Source organism: Rhamphochromis longiceps, linkage group LG8 (genome assembly GCF_057381845.1).
Source record: "Rhamphochromis longiceps isolate RC_006_pf linkage group LG8, R_longiceps_female_GT1.1, whole genome shotgun sequence".
NCBI classification, from domain to species: domain Eukaryota; kingdom Metazoa; phylum Chordata; class Actinopteri; order Cichliformes; family Cichlidae; genus Rhamphochromis; species Rhamphochromis longiceps.
In genome coordinates this window covers 34,410,320-34,427,754 of record NC_140564.1, presented here as the reverse complement: position 1 = coordinate 34,427,754, position 17,435 = coordinate 34,410,320, and the positions used below count along the sequence as shown (strand labels likewise).

Genomic DNA, 17,435 nt, shown 5'->3' with positions numbered 1-17,435 from the left:
ACACACATCTCCAAAAGTTGACTTGGATGAGTGACGAAACGTTTCTGTGTGTGTGTGTGTGTGTGTGTGTGTGTGTGTGTGTGTGTGTGTGTGTGTGTGTGTGTGTGTGTGTGTGTGTGGACTAAGAGTCAAACTACAGATGAAGGTGAGGATAAACAGATCCTTCAGGCCTCAGCAGATAAAGATTCCTTTACTGTCGTTGTACTTACAGAGAAATTGGAGCAGACTAGCACACGTGCATTATTACATGCTTTCACTCGTGATTCATTCTACAGAATAAAATAACAATAAAATAAAAATAGACAGACTAATAAACAAAAGTATGCGTACAGTTCTACTAAAAGGATTAAATGACAGTGCAGCCATGCAGCATGAGTGTTATTGTTCTGTACTGTGTGTAATTATATCCAAATAAAAAATATCCAACTCACATCACTCAATAAATCTGTGACCACTAGTTGACACTAAGAGCCAATCAGAAGCCACGAGAGGTCTAATCTCCTTTCAGAATAAAAGGCTGTTAATTTGCTCTAAAACCTGAGGAGTTTAAATATCTGAAAGTTGATGTTGATGAAAAAGTTCAAGCTGAGCTGAAGCTGTTCTTTGTTTAGTCACCGGATCTCCTAATTTAATAAAAACACAGCAGCATCTGCTCAGTTCATAGACTCGAGGTGGACTCGGAGAGAAATCAGTTTAAAGCACTTAAAACATTATAAACACTTTAAAGCATTTGATCATTTTGACTCGTTGCTGTTAGTCTGAACTGGAACCAGACATCATTCTGAGGAGATGACCGTTGTTTCAACGCAAACTGACTGCCGAGGCTGCAAGAACCTGGCATCTGACCAACGATTTCACTTGTTCAGATCCACTCCTGCGACGGATGCAGCTTCCCTGATGTCCGCGCTGTTTATGAGCGCCTCAGTGTGTTACAGCAGCCGTTTAACTCCACATTTCCACTCTCATCTCGAAACTTCGACTTTATTCAAAAAATGATCAATAAAATATATATTTTCTTAATGTGCCTCCAATACTCGTACTCTTACTCTGATTACTCTAAGAAGACACGTTCGGGAGATTTACTTTGAAGCTCCCACCGGAAGCTGTGTCAGGCTGTGTTGTCGGAAACGTGACGTCAGTGTCGACGGGCGCAACAATAGCTGCTGTGTCTGTGTGCGTGTGTGAGCGGATCAATCAGCTGATCACAGATCGATCGGGATGTCGTTCCAGGCCAAGAAGAGCAGCGCGAGACACGCGGTAGGTCCACCCGAGCCGGGGCAAACCAACCGGTGATGCTGCGGCTCCGCCGGTCAGTCAGAAGCATACCGAGGCTGGGAAGCGAGCCGGGCCGGGCGGGGCGGGGCTGATTAGACACGTCTACCTCGGCCTGGCTCGGCTTGGCTCGGTTTGCAGAGGTCACGGATGCTGACAGGTTTTTTCACGCTGCCTTCAGGGGAGGTCGATAAAAATGCACGGGTTAAAACCTGAGCCAGTTCCAGTCCTGGCACAGCACGGTTCGATTTGTTTCAGTTCACCTGTCAGGTGACAGGATCCACGTTTTACGCGTGTTTTTAAAAACAGTTCATCCGTCCTGCTCACCTGTGGCAGTGGGAGGGGCAGCATTTGGTCTATCCAGGTAATTCAGGGTATATCACCATGGTAACTGATGCTGTAGACCCAACCTGCTCCAGAGCAGAGATCAGCAGGTATGAACTCACCAGCACTAACCAATCAGATCTTTCAGAGCTCAGACGGCTGGAGCGTCTGAAGTGTTTTAGTTTAAAACACTAATCTGCTGTGTTTTCATATTTCTCCATACTGGCGACTTTATTTCTGTAAATGTATTTATTGGTATAGTGAAACTGCAGGACTGCGGTTTCACCACTTTGAGCCACGTAGCGTATATTTGTTCTTTGTTCTTATTCTTTCTTCAGTGCGATAAACCCGAGTAAGGCTGCAGGCCACAGGAGGAAACTACAGCTGGCCTTAATGTTCAAACACTCGATATTTGATAAAACCCGTGCTCACCAGTTTACCTCCTTTACTTCCTGCTTCATATAAACTTTATTCACACAGCAGCTCGTTTACAGTCTGACCGCAGTGTTTACAGCACTCACACATGCTTTATCTCCCTTTGTAAGGTCAGGTGTGCAGTCACCATCAGCTAAAAGCTGATTGGCTCTGAATGATGCTAGCATACATTAAAAACATGTAGACAGCGATAACTGTTCGCTGACAGCTGCCAACATCTGCAAACAAATATGATTCTATAAAGTTGTTCTATATAGTGTTTAACTGTTCATATAGAGCGTTATTAAATTTAATGCTAATGCAATCATGTGGCACGTTGACTTCTGAGGAAATTTTAGATGCACTCATCATCAGAAAGGTTGCCGACCCCTGGTCTAGTGGGTGACGTTGGGGTGGCAGCCTCCATCTGTGTTGTATCACGAGATTGGATTGCACCAAACAGATGTTCAAGTTCAAGAAATCCAGGCTTTCTTTGAGTTACTCCTCCAATCAGGGACCTCATCAGAGGCGATGCACATCTGTAAAACTGTGACTGCAGATAATCGGCTGAGATTAGTGATCAGAGTTCAGTCCACTCTGAGGTCATCGTCCAGGATTTGCCATGACAACGGGTAAATACAGAGCACAGCCTCCGTTTTAATCTAGAGAAACACCGGCTTCATCTTCAGAACCGGAGACTCGTTTTTACCCGTCTCACATGGATAATAACTGTATATGTGTAATATGACATCATATAATATACATTTTTATATGTTATGAATATTATAAATATTCACGGCCCAGCATAGGGCACTCAGGAGGTGACTGAGGGCAAAGGCATGTTATTCATGCACACAGACACACCGAGTGCTAATGAGGGGAAACACCTGTAACATGCAAAGTAAAAATAAATACAAGACACGAGACTATCAAAATAAAACAGGAAAGAACATAGATGCCAAACACAGAGATAAAGACTAGATCAGAAGCTACAAGGGGACGCAAGGAAGGCAGGAAACAACTAAAACATCAGGAATCAAATAAAAACTGTGACCCTGCCTCCTGACCAACGGTAGCTGAGATAGCCCCATCCCCAACATAATAAGGACAAGCGGAACGAGGATCATTTTGTGAGGAAGAAGAGTCACGTGACCTGTGAAATGCCTCTTTAAACATGAGCAGGCTTAAATTCTAAAGCAGAGAGTCAGAATTACCAGAAAGATGATAATGTGGTGGGAGCTGCTAACTCTGATCCAGCTAACTCAAAGAAAGCGTTCTCAACTTGCTTGGTGGCCACACCTCTCCCGTCGACCCCGTCTGAATCTGCAGTCAGAAGCTTCTTTCCTATGATCTATGCACCATCCTCTCTGTTTCCAGGGCGACCGTCTGATCATCAAAGGAGGAAAAATTGTCAATGACGACCAGTCGTTCTACGCTGATATCTATATTGAGGATGGGACAATCAAGTAAATATATTCTCTTTTTTCTCACTGATGTAATCATTCTGATTTAAAGAGGAACAAACATGTCCTCGTGTTCCACACATGGCAAACGAAACACGCAAATTCACTGAAGAAAAAACGTTTTCCTCATCTGAAGAACAACATAGCCCTTCATGTTTAAAACCAAGTTTTCTTTGACTCAAAAAGGTCAATGTTTCAGGTATATGTTGGGGTTATTGGTTCCTCTGATGGAGCATTTGCAGTGTATTTTCTGTAATTAGTTGGGTTTTTTTAGTGGGGGGCATTTGGTCATTGAGAAGACCAAATTTCACTGTGATCTTGAAAGTTCATCGATATTTGTTCACGTTTGTACTAATGCTGACACCCTGGATTCAGAGCAGGAGAGGCAGCTTCAGTGGAGTTTCTTAACAAATCATTTCCTCTGCATCTCTCTGAGCTCTTCCTGAAACGGTTGGATCTTTGTGTCAAACCAGATGTTCTCATCCGAGTCATTGCTCACGTATGTCTGTGATAGGCAGCAGAATTTGGATCATACTGACCTTCAGTCTAAAGGCTGCATCTGAAAACTGGTTTCCAGCTGTTTGGACCGCACTGAGTTCTTCACACATAATCTTTATTTCATTTAATTTACTTTTAAAATCTCACTGGTTGGGTGTCAGGTTTTTACTTGTGGTCGGTGTGAATCGCCTTCACTTTGTCCCTGTGTTTGAGAATCTTCATAATCAACCTTCCCAGTGTGGCCTAAGCATCTCCCCATCCCGTCGTGGTGCTCTCTCCACACTGAGCAGCTCTTTTGTCCATTTTTATCCAAAGACCAGCACATCTGGTCCTTCAGCCTCTGCCACTTGAGGCGGCTGTAGCTCAGGTGGTGGAGCAGGTCACCTACTAATTGGAAGGTTGGTGGTTTGATACCCATCTGCTCCAGCCTGCATGCTTTAGGCAAGATATCAACCCCCATCTGCTTTCTGATGCATCCACTGGAGTATGAATGTGTGTAAATGTTACATAGAAAAAAGGCTTAAAGTGCTCAGAAAGAGTAGAAAAGTCAATTTACAAGCTTTAGGGTGTTCTTCATGACGTCTTCAAGCAAAAGTTTATCTTCCAAAGTTTTATTCCTAAACTCTCTTTACTTCAGAGAATCAGCATCATCTTGAGCTGTAGACAATCACAGCTCAGTCTCTGACAGAGCAGTCCTTCATCTGCTTCCTCATCTTTAAAAAAGTCAGAGATGAGGTGCTGGTTTCTCTTCTTTGGCCATCCCGAGCTCCAGTCGTCTTCTCCCAGGGTGTTCTTAGATCTGCTTCATTGTTTTTAACCTTTTGCTTGCTCATCTTACCAGAAGTGAAAACGAGAAAATCCAAAAGCCCGGTTTACTGTAAGTCAGGGGTGTCCAACTCCAGGCCTTGATTTTAGATCTCACCCTGGGTCAACACACCTGAATCAAATGATGAGTTCATTACCAGGCCTCTGGAGAACTTCAACACATGCTGGCGAGGTCATGTAGCCATTTAAATCAGCTGTGTTGGATCAAGGACACATCTAAACCCCGCAGGACACCGGCCCTCGAGGCCTGGCGTTCCCCACCCCTGCTGGAAGTATACTAGTGGTCTTCATCGAGCACTGGTACAACACAGCAAAGTATATTTCATCAGGTTACTCCTATAGTCAGATGTCGAGTGAACATTCTAATCGATAATTACACCAATGACACCTCGGACTTCCTGTTGTGTCCTGATCAGACAGATCGGCGAGAACCTGATTCTCCCGCCCGGCGTGAAAACGGTGGACGCATATGGTCAGCTGGTGATCCCTGGAGGAATCGACGCCAACACAAACCTGTACTCACCGCAGAAAGGCCTGAACCCGGCAGATGACTTCTACCAGGGAACTAGAGCCGCCCTGTCCGGAGGAACCACCACCATTAGTCAGTAACCAATACTCGATCAATACCATCTGGCCTCAGTGTGATGTGCTAACGGTAAGCTGGTTGTGTTGGCAGTGGACCACGTGCTGGTGGAGCCGGGGACTAGTTTACTAACGGCATTTGACCAGTGGAAAGATGCGGCAGAGCAGAGGGCGTGCTGCGACTTCTCCCTCCATGTGGACATCACCCGCTGGCACGAAGGGCTGTACGAGGAGCTGGAGACACTTGTCAAGGACAAAGGTCAAGATTGCCAAGCAATAATCAATAAGCTCATTATCAATTATAGTCAGATATCGCAAGACACAGAGGGTGAACTGTAGTCTGGCTGAGTATAAACTGCAGTACTCTGTGTTTCAGGTGTGAACTCCTTCCTCTTCTTCATGGCCTACAAAGATAAGTACCAGAGCTCCGACTCTCAGGTGTGCAGACAGAGTAACTTCTCATTAATCGTTTCTTTTTGTTAGTTTTGCTTTCATTTTACCGTTGTCATGGTTTCAGCTCTATGAGGCCTTCAGTGTCCTCCGTGATCTCGGAGCCATCGCGCAGGTCCATGCTGAGAATGGTGACATCATTGATGAGGTAACTGAGCAAAACTCTGACTGTTCATTTAATAAAGAGCAGAAAACTGAAAGTTGGTGTTTCACAGTTGGCTTGAATCAGTTAAATGAGTCCAAACTAAGGATGAGCATAATGCAAACAGAAGCTGGAGACAACTGTTTGTGTCTTGAGGTGACTGTTGATGTGATTTGGCGATATGTAAATAAAACAAAATTGAACTGAATTAAGTGTTGTAGTCAGAAGCAAAAAAAGGTTGTTTTTTTTAGTGTTTATTGAAGTTATGCATGAAATAAAATGTACATTATTTGATGGCTTCCTTTGTTCTAAGACTCATATATGTACAGTAGTCTGGGTGACCGCCATCACTTCAAGTACTTTTTCTTCAAGCAGGTACGAAAAAAGAGAAAGAAAAGAAAGCACACAAACAAACATATCTAAAGACAGATACAGTTTGTAACTATCCAGAGAGAGAGCAATTGCAAAGCCAACACACTCAGTAGCAGATGGTGACATAGCATTAGTACATGTTATTATAACAAACAAAAATTTAAACAACCATTCCTTCAATGATGAATATCATCACATAGCGGAGCCATTCTCCCCAGTGTTTTACAAATTTCAAATATGGATTTGAAATCAAAGGCTAAATATGTACTAAAGATGTTTTGCATCACTTTATGGACATCTCTCCAGTAGTTATTCTTACAATCCCAAAATACAGTGGCTTGCAAAAGTATTGGGCCCCCTTGAACTTTCCCACATTTTGTCACATTACAGCCACAAACATGAATCAATGTTATTGGAATTCCACGTGAAAGACCAACACAAAGTGGTGCACACGTGAGAAGTGGAACAAAAATCATACATGATTCCAAACATGTTTTACAAATAAATAACTGAAAGTGGGGTGTGCGTAATTATTCAGCCCCCTGAGGCGATACTTTGTAGAACCAGCTTTTGCTGCAGTTCCAGCTGCCAGTCTTTTACGGTCTGTCTCTACCAGCTTTGAAGATCTACAGACTGAAATCTTTGCCCATTCTTCTTTGCAAAACAGCTCCAGCTCAGTCAGATTAGATGGACAGCGTTTGTGAACAGCAGTTTTCAGATCTTGCCACAGATTCTCGATTGGATTTAGATCTGGACTTTGACTGGGCCAGTCTAACACATGGATATGTTTTGTTTTAAACCATCCCATTGTTGCCCTGGCTTCATGTTTAGGGTCGTTGTCCTGCTGGAAGCTGAACCTCCGCCCCAGTCTCAAGTCTTTTGCAGACTTCAAGAGGTTTTCTTCCAAGATTGCTCTGTATTTGGCTCCATCCATCTTCCCATCAACTCTGACCAGCTTCCCTGTCCCTGCTGAAGAGAAGCCCCCCAGAGCATGATGCTGCCACCACCATATCTGACAGTGGGGATGGTGTGTTCAGAGTGATGTGCAGTGTTAGTTTTCCACCACACATAGTGTTTTGCATGTTGGTCTCATCTGACCAGAGCACCTTCTTCCACATGTTTGCTGTGTCCCCCACATGGCTTGTGGCAAACTGCAAACGGGACTTCTTATGGTTTTCTGTTAACAATGGCTTTCTTCTTGCCACTCTTCCATAAAGGCCAACTTTGTGCAGTGCACGACTAATAGTTGTCCTATGGACAGATTCCCCCACCTGAGCTGTAGATCTCTGCAGCTCGTCCAGAGTCACCATGGGCCTCTTGGCTGCATTTCTGATCAGCTCCTTGTTCGGCCTGTGAGTTTAGGTGGACGGCCTTGTCTTGGCAGGTTTACAGTTGTGCCATACTCCTTCCATTTCTGAGTGATGGCTTGAACAGTGCTCCGTGGGATGTTCAAGGCTTGGGAAATCTTTGTGTAGCCTAAGCCTGCTTTAAATTTCTCAATAACTGCATCCCTGACCTGTCTGCTGTGTTCTTTGGACTTCATGGTGTTGTTGCTCCCAATATTCCTTTAGACGGCCTCTGAGGCCGCCGCCGCCGCCGTCTTCTTCTTCTTCTTCTTCTTCTTCTTCGTGTTTAACGGCGGTTGGCAACCAACAAAAAGGAGCATTACCGCCTCCTACTGCTCCGGAGTATGGGTCAAACCTCTGAGGCCGTCACAGAGCAGCTGTATTTGTACTGACATTAGATTACACACAGGTGCACTCTATTTAGTCATTAGCACTCATCAGGCAACGTCTATGTGCAACTGACTGCACTCAGACCAAAGGGGGCTGAATAATTACGCACACCCCACTTTGCAGTTATTTATTTGTAACAAATGTTTGGAGTCATGTATGATTCTCGTTCCACTTCTCACGTGTGCACCACTTTGTGTTGGTCTTTCACGTGGAATTCCAATAACATTGATTCATGTTTGTGGCTGTAATGTGACAAAATGTGGGAAAGTTCAAGGGGGCCAATCCTTTTGCAAGCCACTGGATGGTAGTGGTGAGCTGTGTCATAGCCACAGTTCCTCCAACATTCACAGCTTCCATTACCATAATGAGCCTTTAAAGCTGGGGTGTCTCTGGTCTGACACCCTGCAGCGAACCACTACTATGGTTTGCGTGTGGTTCACAAATAGCTTGTAGGTACACTGCTGCCTCCTGCCAGAATGTGACATCCTCTAATGACATGGCAGAGAGAGATTTTAACACAACAAACAGACTCACACCCTTTGATTTTGTCATTTTACCTGTTCCTGGAGAATAAGGTTCATGCTCAGTTTCACTGTTTGGTTACCCGAGGCTTTAAATGGTGTAAATATGTTTTAACTGGTATATACTGGTTTGTTTCAGGAGCAGAAGAAGCTTCTCTGTCTTGGCATTACTGGACCTGAAGGACATGTTATATCGCACTCAGAAGAGGTACGCACACCTGAGACACACTCCTGTGCAGATTGTGGCTGATGTGTTGGCATGTTGCATATTTCTGATGTGTGTTTTTGTGTGTGCTTCAGGTAGAGACTGAGGCAGTGTATCGGGCCATCACCATTGCCAAACAGTCCAACTGCCCGCTGTACATTACCAAGGTAATGAGCAAATCTGCTGCTGATGTCATCGCCAAAGCCAGGAAGAAAGGTGAGGGCGTCAGCTTCGTCCTTTTGGCCTTTAATCCAGATTTAACAGGTTTCATTCAGACCCTTATTTGGGGTCCTGAGCCTTCAGAGTCAGAGGGTGAATGCTGAGCTCAGCTGGTGGTCCTTCTGTTTCCCGGCTCACCCATCTCTACAAGGTCTTAAATAATCAGGCCCCATCTTATCTTAATGACCTTGTAGTACCATATCACCCTATCAGAGCACTTTGCTCTCACACTGCAGGCCTACTTGTTGTTCCTAGAGTATTTAAAAGTAGAATGGGAGGCAGAGCCCCAGTGAAGCCCCAGATCTGTTGTTCAGTTTTTTCGTAAAGATCTGGCCTAATGTGCAATAGACCTTCTTCCCATAGCTTCGCTACCTACAAGTCATAGTTACAGTCTCACCAAACCTGAAAATGGAAAAATATATTACCAAGGGTTTCACAGCTGGCACATTTGCACTTCCACTTCTCCTGTAGGTGCAGGGTTCTTTTCTGTAGAGAAAAGGACAAGTCTCTTTGTCCTTCAGTTACCAAGGTCTAAATAATATCACCATCCAAAACAAATATCCACTCCCCCCACTGCTGTATCTCCCTTTTAGATAGATTTTATTTTTTTATTTTATTTCAAACATGCAAATATAACTAAATTAACAAGAGAAAAAACAAAACTTAAAAAACATCAAGTTTGAATGTTGAATTCCCACAGAGCACAACGGTGTTCTTTAAACTGCGAAACACCTTGCATCCAAAGAAGAGGATGAGTGGAAGACTGCATTTAGTAAAGATTTAGGACATTTTGAATACCTCGTAATGCCTTTTGGATTAATCTGTGCACCATCTGTGTTTCACATGGTCCGTGACTTCCTGAACTGTTTCTCCTTTGTCTACTGAGATGATAACTAGATTTCAATCCAGGGGGGCCTTCTTCCCAGGCTTTAATTTCACAATTACTCATCGACCAGGTTCTCGGAATGCAAAGCCCGATTTTCTCTCTGAGTTTCACTCACCTCCAAGATGAAGTCACTGATCTGAATTGCCAAAAGGGATGAATTTTATCCAGGTGGCGGTCCACCCAACCGGCTGTATGTTCCATCCAACATCCATTAATGAGTCATCCACTGGCTCCATTCCTCTAAGTTGGCCTGCCATCCCAGTAAGAACCGGGCTATCACTCTTCTTCAACGCTCCTTCTGGTGGCCGTCCTTGATCAAAGAAGCCTGGTAGCATTTTTCTGCATGTCTTCTGTGTGCTCAAAACAAATCTGTCAGTTCACCTCCAGCCAGCCTCCTGCACCCTCTTACAACCTCGGAACAACCTTGGTCTCACATCCCAGTGGACTTCATCATTGGTCTGCCTCCCTCGGAGGGTAAAACAGTCCTTCTCACCATCATAGACTATTTTTCAAAGGCTGTACATATTTTCGCCCTCTCCAAACTCCAGTCTGCGCTAGAAGCTGCTCAACCCCATGGTCCACCATGTTTTCCGATTTCACCGTATATTTCAACACATTGTGTCATATCGTGGCCCACAATTTACACCTCGAGTCTGGAGAGACGAGCAGGTGAGCTTGTCTTCTGGTTTCCATCCACAGACTAAAGGGCAGGTGGAGAGGGCACGTCAGGAGCCGGAGGCTGCTCTTCAATGTCTTGCATCCTCCAATAAGGCAACTTGGAGCCAACCAATTTCTTGGATCGAATTTGCTCACAATTCGCTGGCATCTTCTGCTACGGGTTTGTCATCTTTCGAAGTGTCTCTGGGCTACGTCTGTTTCCAACTTTTGAAGGTGAGATTTCCTTCTGTTCAACTTCATGTCCGTCATTGCCGCAGGATCTGGAGGGCCACTCGAGCAGCCCTGTTATGGACAAAAGAACAAAACAAGTTTCCTGACAGCCTTTGGCGTACCACTGTTGCTACCTATCACCCAGGTCAGAAGGTATGGTTGTTCTTAGATTCTGACATTCTCAGGTCAGAATCTGATTAATACACCTAGCAGAGATTTTGTTGTTAGCCGGTTCCTATTTATGCTGGAAGAAGGCAGTCTCTGAATGTTTGTGACGCTGGGCTTCCTCCATATCTGGTCATTTGTCTCCTTCGTTTGCCAAACCAGCCACTTACCCTCTGCTCCTGTTGACGCAGGAATCCTGGACTCTGAGAGAGGTCTGAGTGACTGTTCTGGACTGTCAGTAGTTTGGTGCCAGTTTCTAGAGTTGTCGCTGGCCGCACCTGTGGCTTGGATCAGGAGCCTCTGGATTTCCAGCTGTCCTGAAACACAACATTTACATTTTTCTGGACTGGATGTCGAGCTGTCTGAGCTTTTCATTTGGTGAACTAACCACCATGTTCAAGTCATACAGAGAAAGGGGTCACCTAAGCCAGTTTACTTTGACAGACTGCACACAGCTCTGGGGTAACTTGTTACCATAAACAACACCCCCAGCCTCAGGTACTGATACTTTAAAAGCAACTTGGTGCCCTAAAGTTGAACTTCTTTGTCCTCAGGCATGGTGGTGTATGGGGAACCAATCACAGCTGGCCTGGCTACCGACGGCTCCCATTATTGGTCGAAAGACTGGGCCATAGCTGCTGCCTTCGTCACAAGCCCGCCCCTTAACCCTGATCCTTCGACTCCGCAGTACTTGACCTCCCTGTTAGCATGGTAAGCATTTCATGGGGCGATCGTGGCTCAACAGTTGGGAGTTCGCCTTGTAATCGGAAGGTTGCCGGTTCGAGCCCCGGCTTGGACAGGTCGTTGTGTCCTTGGGCAAGACACTTCACTACTGGTGGTGGTCAGAGGGCCCGGTGGCGCCAGTGTCCGGCAGCCTCGCCTCTGTCAGTGCGCCCCAGGGTGGCTGTGGCTACAATGTAGCTGCCATCACCAGTGTGTGAATGTGTGCGTGGATGTGTGTGTGGATGGGTGGATGACTGGTTGTGTAAAGCGCTATACAAATACAGGCCATTTACTACCCCTCACCTGAACCATTGAGATGTCACAGGTGACCCTTACAAGTGCTTGCTGTGTGTTTTCCAGTGGAGACCTCCAAGTAACCTCCAGCGCTCAGGCCAGCTTTTCCACCGCTCAGAAAGCTGTTGGTAAAGACAACTTCACTTCGATTCCAGAGGGAACTAATGGCATAGAGGAGAGGATGTCTGTGGTCTGGGACAGAGCAGTGGTAAGAAAACTTGACCCTCAGTCTCATGGTATCATCAGTGTGAATGTACTGATTCTCCTCCTCCTGATCTCCATCTCTCCCAGCATTCATGCTGTTTCCACTGTGTTTCTCAGGCCACTGGAATGATGGATGAGAATGAGTTTGTTGCAGTAACCAGCACCAATGCTGCAAAGCTCTTCAGCATGTATCCACGAAAAGGTATGACGTCAGTCACAGGTAAATGTTGTAAAGGATAAATACACCAGATAAATACTGGAGACAGGTTTCTGGGACAAGAGGACAAATTTCAGGGGTGTCAAATATAGGATAGGCCAGGTGAAGACTCCAAGCCACCTCATTGGATGGCACTGAAAAATGTGAATAAATATATATACAACTTTTGCTGCTAATGAATCATACTAGGTCAAAGTAATTACGTAATAAATAAACAATTCAGTGACAATGGACAACAAGTTACCAGATTTTACACAAGCATGTCTTACAGCCCAAAGAGATGTGCTGACAAATTTCTTTCATTTACTACAGCAGCATTTCTTTTTCATCCAGAAAAATTGAGATACATTGCTAAAATTGCTATTTTTAATAATTCGATATCTCAGAGATTGGCATGGTTAAAACTTCTTTACACTCACAGAGAAGAGAGATTCTTTGGATCAGTCCAAGGACATACCGGCTTTACATCACAAAACACTCCGGCCATCCTGAAGAACAATCTTACAAAGTCTTGCAGCCCTTTCTTCCCCAAACATTAGCTGTTTTTAAGGATTGATGCTTCTGTACACTCAGGTCGGATCGCTGTTGGATCTGATGCTGATATTGTCATCTGGAATCCGAAGGAGACACGAATCGTTTCTGCAAACACTCACAACCTGGTAATAACACCGCTATAAATCATTTACATCTAGGGTCAAACCTCTTCAAAACTTCTCATCATGATCAATTTCCTGTGTGCAGAACCTAGAGGTCAACATCTTTGAGGGTTTGGAGTTTCGGGGAGTGGCATCGGTGGTGATCAGCGGCGGACGAGTTCTTCTGGAGGACGGAAAACTCAACGTGACCGAAGGTTCAGGACGCTTCATTCCCAGGAAGGCTTTTCCTGATATCGTGTACAAGAGAATCAAAGCCCGTAGCAAGGTAACCGGCAGTTAGCGGCCGCTGAGAGGTAGTTAGTGACAGATGCATGGTAACAGCCTCCACCTGTCCAGTAGGCTAAATGATCCAGTAATCTGGAGGTTTATTTCTTCCCGTTTCAGATGGCCGAAACTCGCGGTGTCCCCCGTGGAAACTACGATGGTCCAGTCCATGATGTCATCAGCATGACTAAATCAGTCCCACCCACCCCGACCACCAGGGGGCCCCCATGTCCAAAAACCCTGACTGGCCCCCGAAATCTCCACCAGTCGGGATTCACCCTCGCAGGTGCTGTTTTCTGGTCAATAATCTGACCAGTGTAAGGTTAGCAATAAAAAACACGATAACAGTGACACTGAAATGATCATCTTCTTGTTTTTCTGTCCAGGAACTCAGATTGATGACCACATACCACGGCGCTCTGCTCAGAGGATTGTGGCACCTCCTGGTGGACGATCCAACATTACGTCATTATCCTAAAACTGGAAGAATGAAGCAGTCGCTGTGAGACTGTCCAACAGTCCTTACAATGACTACTAGCGCTTCATAATAGTAATATTTCATCATGAACTCAAATGCAACCCTCCAAACAACCCTACAGCTAGTCTTAAAATCTTAAACTACTAAATCCTAAATTGAAAGCTCCTGAGTCGTCTAATTGTACTTTTATAAAGCTGTAGTATTTCAGCTAGTAGAAAATGGCAATGCAACTCGATAAATACCAGTAAGCCCTGCTTACACTGAACTACTTCACGTTTCTAAGATAGCAGTACTCCAGCATATAAAAGCATCAAGTACAACTAAGACTGCAAATTACTAAACAATAGGGGTGCAACGATACACAAAATTCACGGTTCAATATTTTTTCGATACAAAAAAAAATGTTCATGCTTTTTTAATTTGTCATTTATTAAAATTATAAATATATATTTAACTCAAAAGTACAGTTTTTAAATTTAATGTTGCTGAAACAACAAAAATAATAAATCTATCTGATGGAGAAATCACTCATCTTTGGAAAAGAGAGTTTATTAGAGAGAAATGGCTCTTTCCAAAATAAAAGCTCTACTATACGCTTCTTCTGGGCTATATTCTCAGCAGCATATTAAACATATCAGGTCCCCATAAGGAGAATCATGTGCTAACGGCTGTCTAAATGACTCAGGTAAAGTTTGTAGCATGCATGCCTGTTGTTTTTGTCTGCTTCCACTTGTCTTTGCACGAGGATGATGTCGGAGTAAATGTGCAGTCATATTCGTTGTGTTCCCACTAGTGCTGTCAGCGTTAATCTGAAATGACGTTAACGCCACAACACGGCAAATCTCCGTCAACGAGCTAACTGCGCTAACGCACTAGTTCCCACCATGTAATTGAGCATTGCGTGGCACATCCAACATACTGTTTTACTTTAGTCCATGACGCGCTTACCTTCAGGGTCATACGTCACATGAAAACCAAATTAGTTCCAAAGGCCAGATCTGAATGAGGGTGGGGGAGGGTCAGTTTGCCATGTTGCAACGAGCTTAGCTTCTTCTGTCTCACTAGCTTGCGCTGCGCTCAGTGAATCTGCGCTCGACTACTCCGCCTAGGCTGCACTGTCGAGCGCAGATCCACTGAGCGCTCAACACAGACAGCATCGTCAGAAGAAAAGTTGATAAAATAAATTAAAAATGTTGTATTGTTCGATACATATGCGTACCGAACCGAAAGCACTGTATCGAACGGTTCAATACCGATACGAGTATCGTTGCACCCCTACTAAACAAGTATTACATCAGACAGAGTGGTACCTCTACAAGTACTAAAGCTACCTGACATAAAGGAAGGGTTATAAATTATATGCCATTAGTACTTCAGCTAGTATTTAACCCAGTACAAACCCCACAGTTACCACTAAGTACCACATCAGCATTAGAGCTGTTAGTACTCTGCCCTAAAACTACATAACGACTGTTTTACACCATACAGCAAATACTTTATTCTATAATAGTACTTTACCTAGAACTATGACCCTATAATACTTTAGCCTACTGACTCATTCTGCAGTAGAAGCCCAACAGCAACCCCTACAGTGTTAGTGTAACTAGTACTACACCCTAGAAACATGGTACTGAATGTTTTTGGTATTCTCATCTTCATGTCATTATTTGTCACTCCATCTGTTCTGTCAGCTCTGATAAATGCAGTAGTTGTAGTTTCAGTCGTAGTAGCAGAATTATAACCGAACATTTGTGCTTTCTGTAGTGCTCTTTGATTAGCAGGACATGGTCATGCCACTTCATCGTGAGAGAACTGTCGCAGTCGCACCAGTATTCCTTCAGGTCAGGTTTCTGTTCCAGGTGGAAGCTCCTCTGGTTGCTTTCAGCTGTTGTCTGCGACAGCTGGTTGTGTCAAATGCTTCTGCTTCCTGTTTGTTAGACAGGACTCGTGCCTGTCCGAGTGCCCTTCTAATTCATTCATTTAATGACGTTCTGAAAATCTCCGAATCAGAATTAAACTCCTTCAGATTCACGCAGATGTTCTCTTCTCTGGCTGTGAATGGTGCTAAGAAATCCAGATAGCCTGCAAGTAGCAATCCCTACAAAGCCCACCTCCCAAAGGAGGCTAGCACAGCCACATAATATCATTACACTACAGCTTGATCTGATCTGCACATTCTCAGTAGGATTTCTGACTCTTTCATTGGACTTTACATAACGGCCATTTTTCTCCTTCTTGGAGTGAAACACCGGGGCGAATGCTGAGCCATCAGTTAGGGTTACGTCCATGATCAGATCCTGCTGTAAGTATCCACCATGACCTCTGACCTTTGTCCTCTGATGACCTCAGATTTTTAACAGTGTGTTAGACTTGTACAAAGTTCATTTTGTATTTTTTACACTTTTTGTATCCTGGAAGTGTTAGCATCAGTTAGCTCACAAGTGTCCACGCAGCCCATGGCAACCATGTTTGTGGCAGGCTGTTGCTATAGTAATAAGATGTTGTTTTTCATCTGCACAGCAGCTGGTCAGTCTAGTATGAAGCCAGGCTCAAAAATGGTATCTGTGTCGTGCAGTGTGTTTCTGTAGCAGTCGAACATCTTTCCGTCCTTACAGGTGCACCGGAGCCAGCATAGAGGGCATGAAGTCCTGGTGCACACAGGTCAACATTGTTGTTGTTGTTTTGTTGGTGAATGAAAAAATTTGTTCCAGATGTGATGAGAGCTGCATGAATAAAGGAGGAAGAGAAAAACTGACCATAGAGATGTGTGTTTCCTGAATGTGATGGAATCTTCATCATTCAGACTGAAGTAAGAGCGCTTCGGCGAGCAAGTTTCTATTTTAAGTAGAAATCCAAACGGCACTCGGCCTTCTTCTGGTTTTGGATCCAGGTCCGTTCCTGACACCTTCCTTCAGCTTGTGGGGGGATGTATCGAGTGTGTCGCAGAGTGCGAGGTTTAAGATCAGATTCATTCTCCTAAAACTGGAGACTCTTTTATGTCCTACTTCTTTTAAACGACAGCTTAAGTTGATTTAGATACTTTAGTCATTTTGACTACACAAGGAAAAGGGAAATAAAAAGAAGATCGGACTGAGAAGAAGCAGGATTTGGTCTCATCCAGGTAACGGTAAAGCCTGGGGTTTTGCACTACAAGCTCTTTCGCCTCTCACTGGGGTAAATAACTATAGCACAGGGGAGGACAAAATTATTAGCCGCACTATGAAATTTGTTGAAGGTGCTTTTTCAGCAGAGCATTATTTCAGGAAAAAATAATCAGTGTCAGGCACAAGCCATCGATGGGCTTTACCTTTGTAATACTCAAAGCTGTAAAATCAAAATAGAGTTAACACCCGATTTACACTCAGTTTAAAAACTTCAGCATCATGCCAAGAACTAAAGAAATCAGTTCATCAGACTACAGAGAAAGAACTGTTGATGCTCACAAAGATGCATGTAAAAAGTTATTGCAGTGTTGTCGACCGTGAAGAACTGGAGTGAGTGATCGAGGAGTTCAAAAACAGCCACACAGAAGAAGCCTGGCAGGAAGGTAGGAAGCAAAGAGTTCAACGGCACTGGAGAGAAAACTAGTGAGTCTAAAAGTCCCAGAACAACTGCGGAGACACTCCGCCTTGTCAGG

General features: G+C 44.3%; 1 protein-coding gene across 1 annotated transcript; it reads left to right on the top strand.

Annotated features, from left to right (window-relative positions):
• The first annotated feature begins 1,121 nt into the window (after positions 1-1,121).
• On the top strand, positions 1,122-16,554 carry dpysl4 (dihydropyrimidinase like 4). Its single transcript, XM_085417202.1, has 15 exons — positions 1,122-1,257; positions 3,388-3,476; positions 5,213-5,397; positions 5,473-5,637; positions 5,755-5,816; positions 5,896-5,976; positions 8,739-8,807; positions 8,900-9,020; positions 11,517-11,673; positions 12,046-12,187; positions 12,301-12,385; positions 12,974-13,059; positions 13,142-13,321; positions 13,441-13,606; positions 13,707-16,554. Exons 1-15 carry the CDS (start codon positions 1,219-1,221, stop codon positions 13,796-13,798), a joined length of 1,719 nt encoding a protein of 572 aa, XP_085273328.1. The 5' UTR covers positions 1,122-1,218; the 3' UTR covers positions 13,799-16,554.
• The last annotated feature ends 881 nt before the right edge of the window (positions 16,555-17,435 follow it).

Bases quoted from the DNA above. Each gene is read 5' to 3' on its own strand.
- dpysl4 (XM_085417202.1), top strand. From the start codon at position 1,219: ATGTCGTTCCAGGCCAAGAAGAGCAGCGCGAGACACGCG. The intron at 12,386-12,973 runs GTATGACGTCAG...CTGTACACTCAG, and splicing joins CAGCATGTATCCACGAAAAG to GTCGGATCGCTGTTGGATCT. The intron at 13,322-13,440 runs GTAACCGGCAGT...TTCCCGTTTCAG, and splicing joins GAATCAAAGCCCGTAGCAAG to ATGGCCGAAACTCGCGGTGT.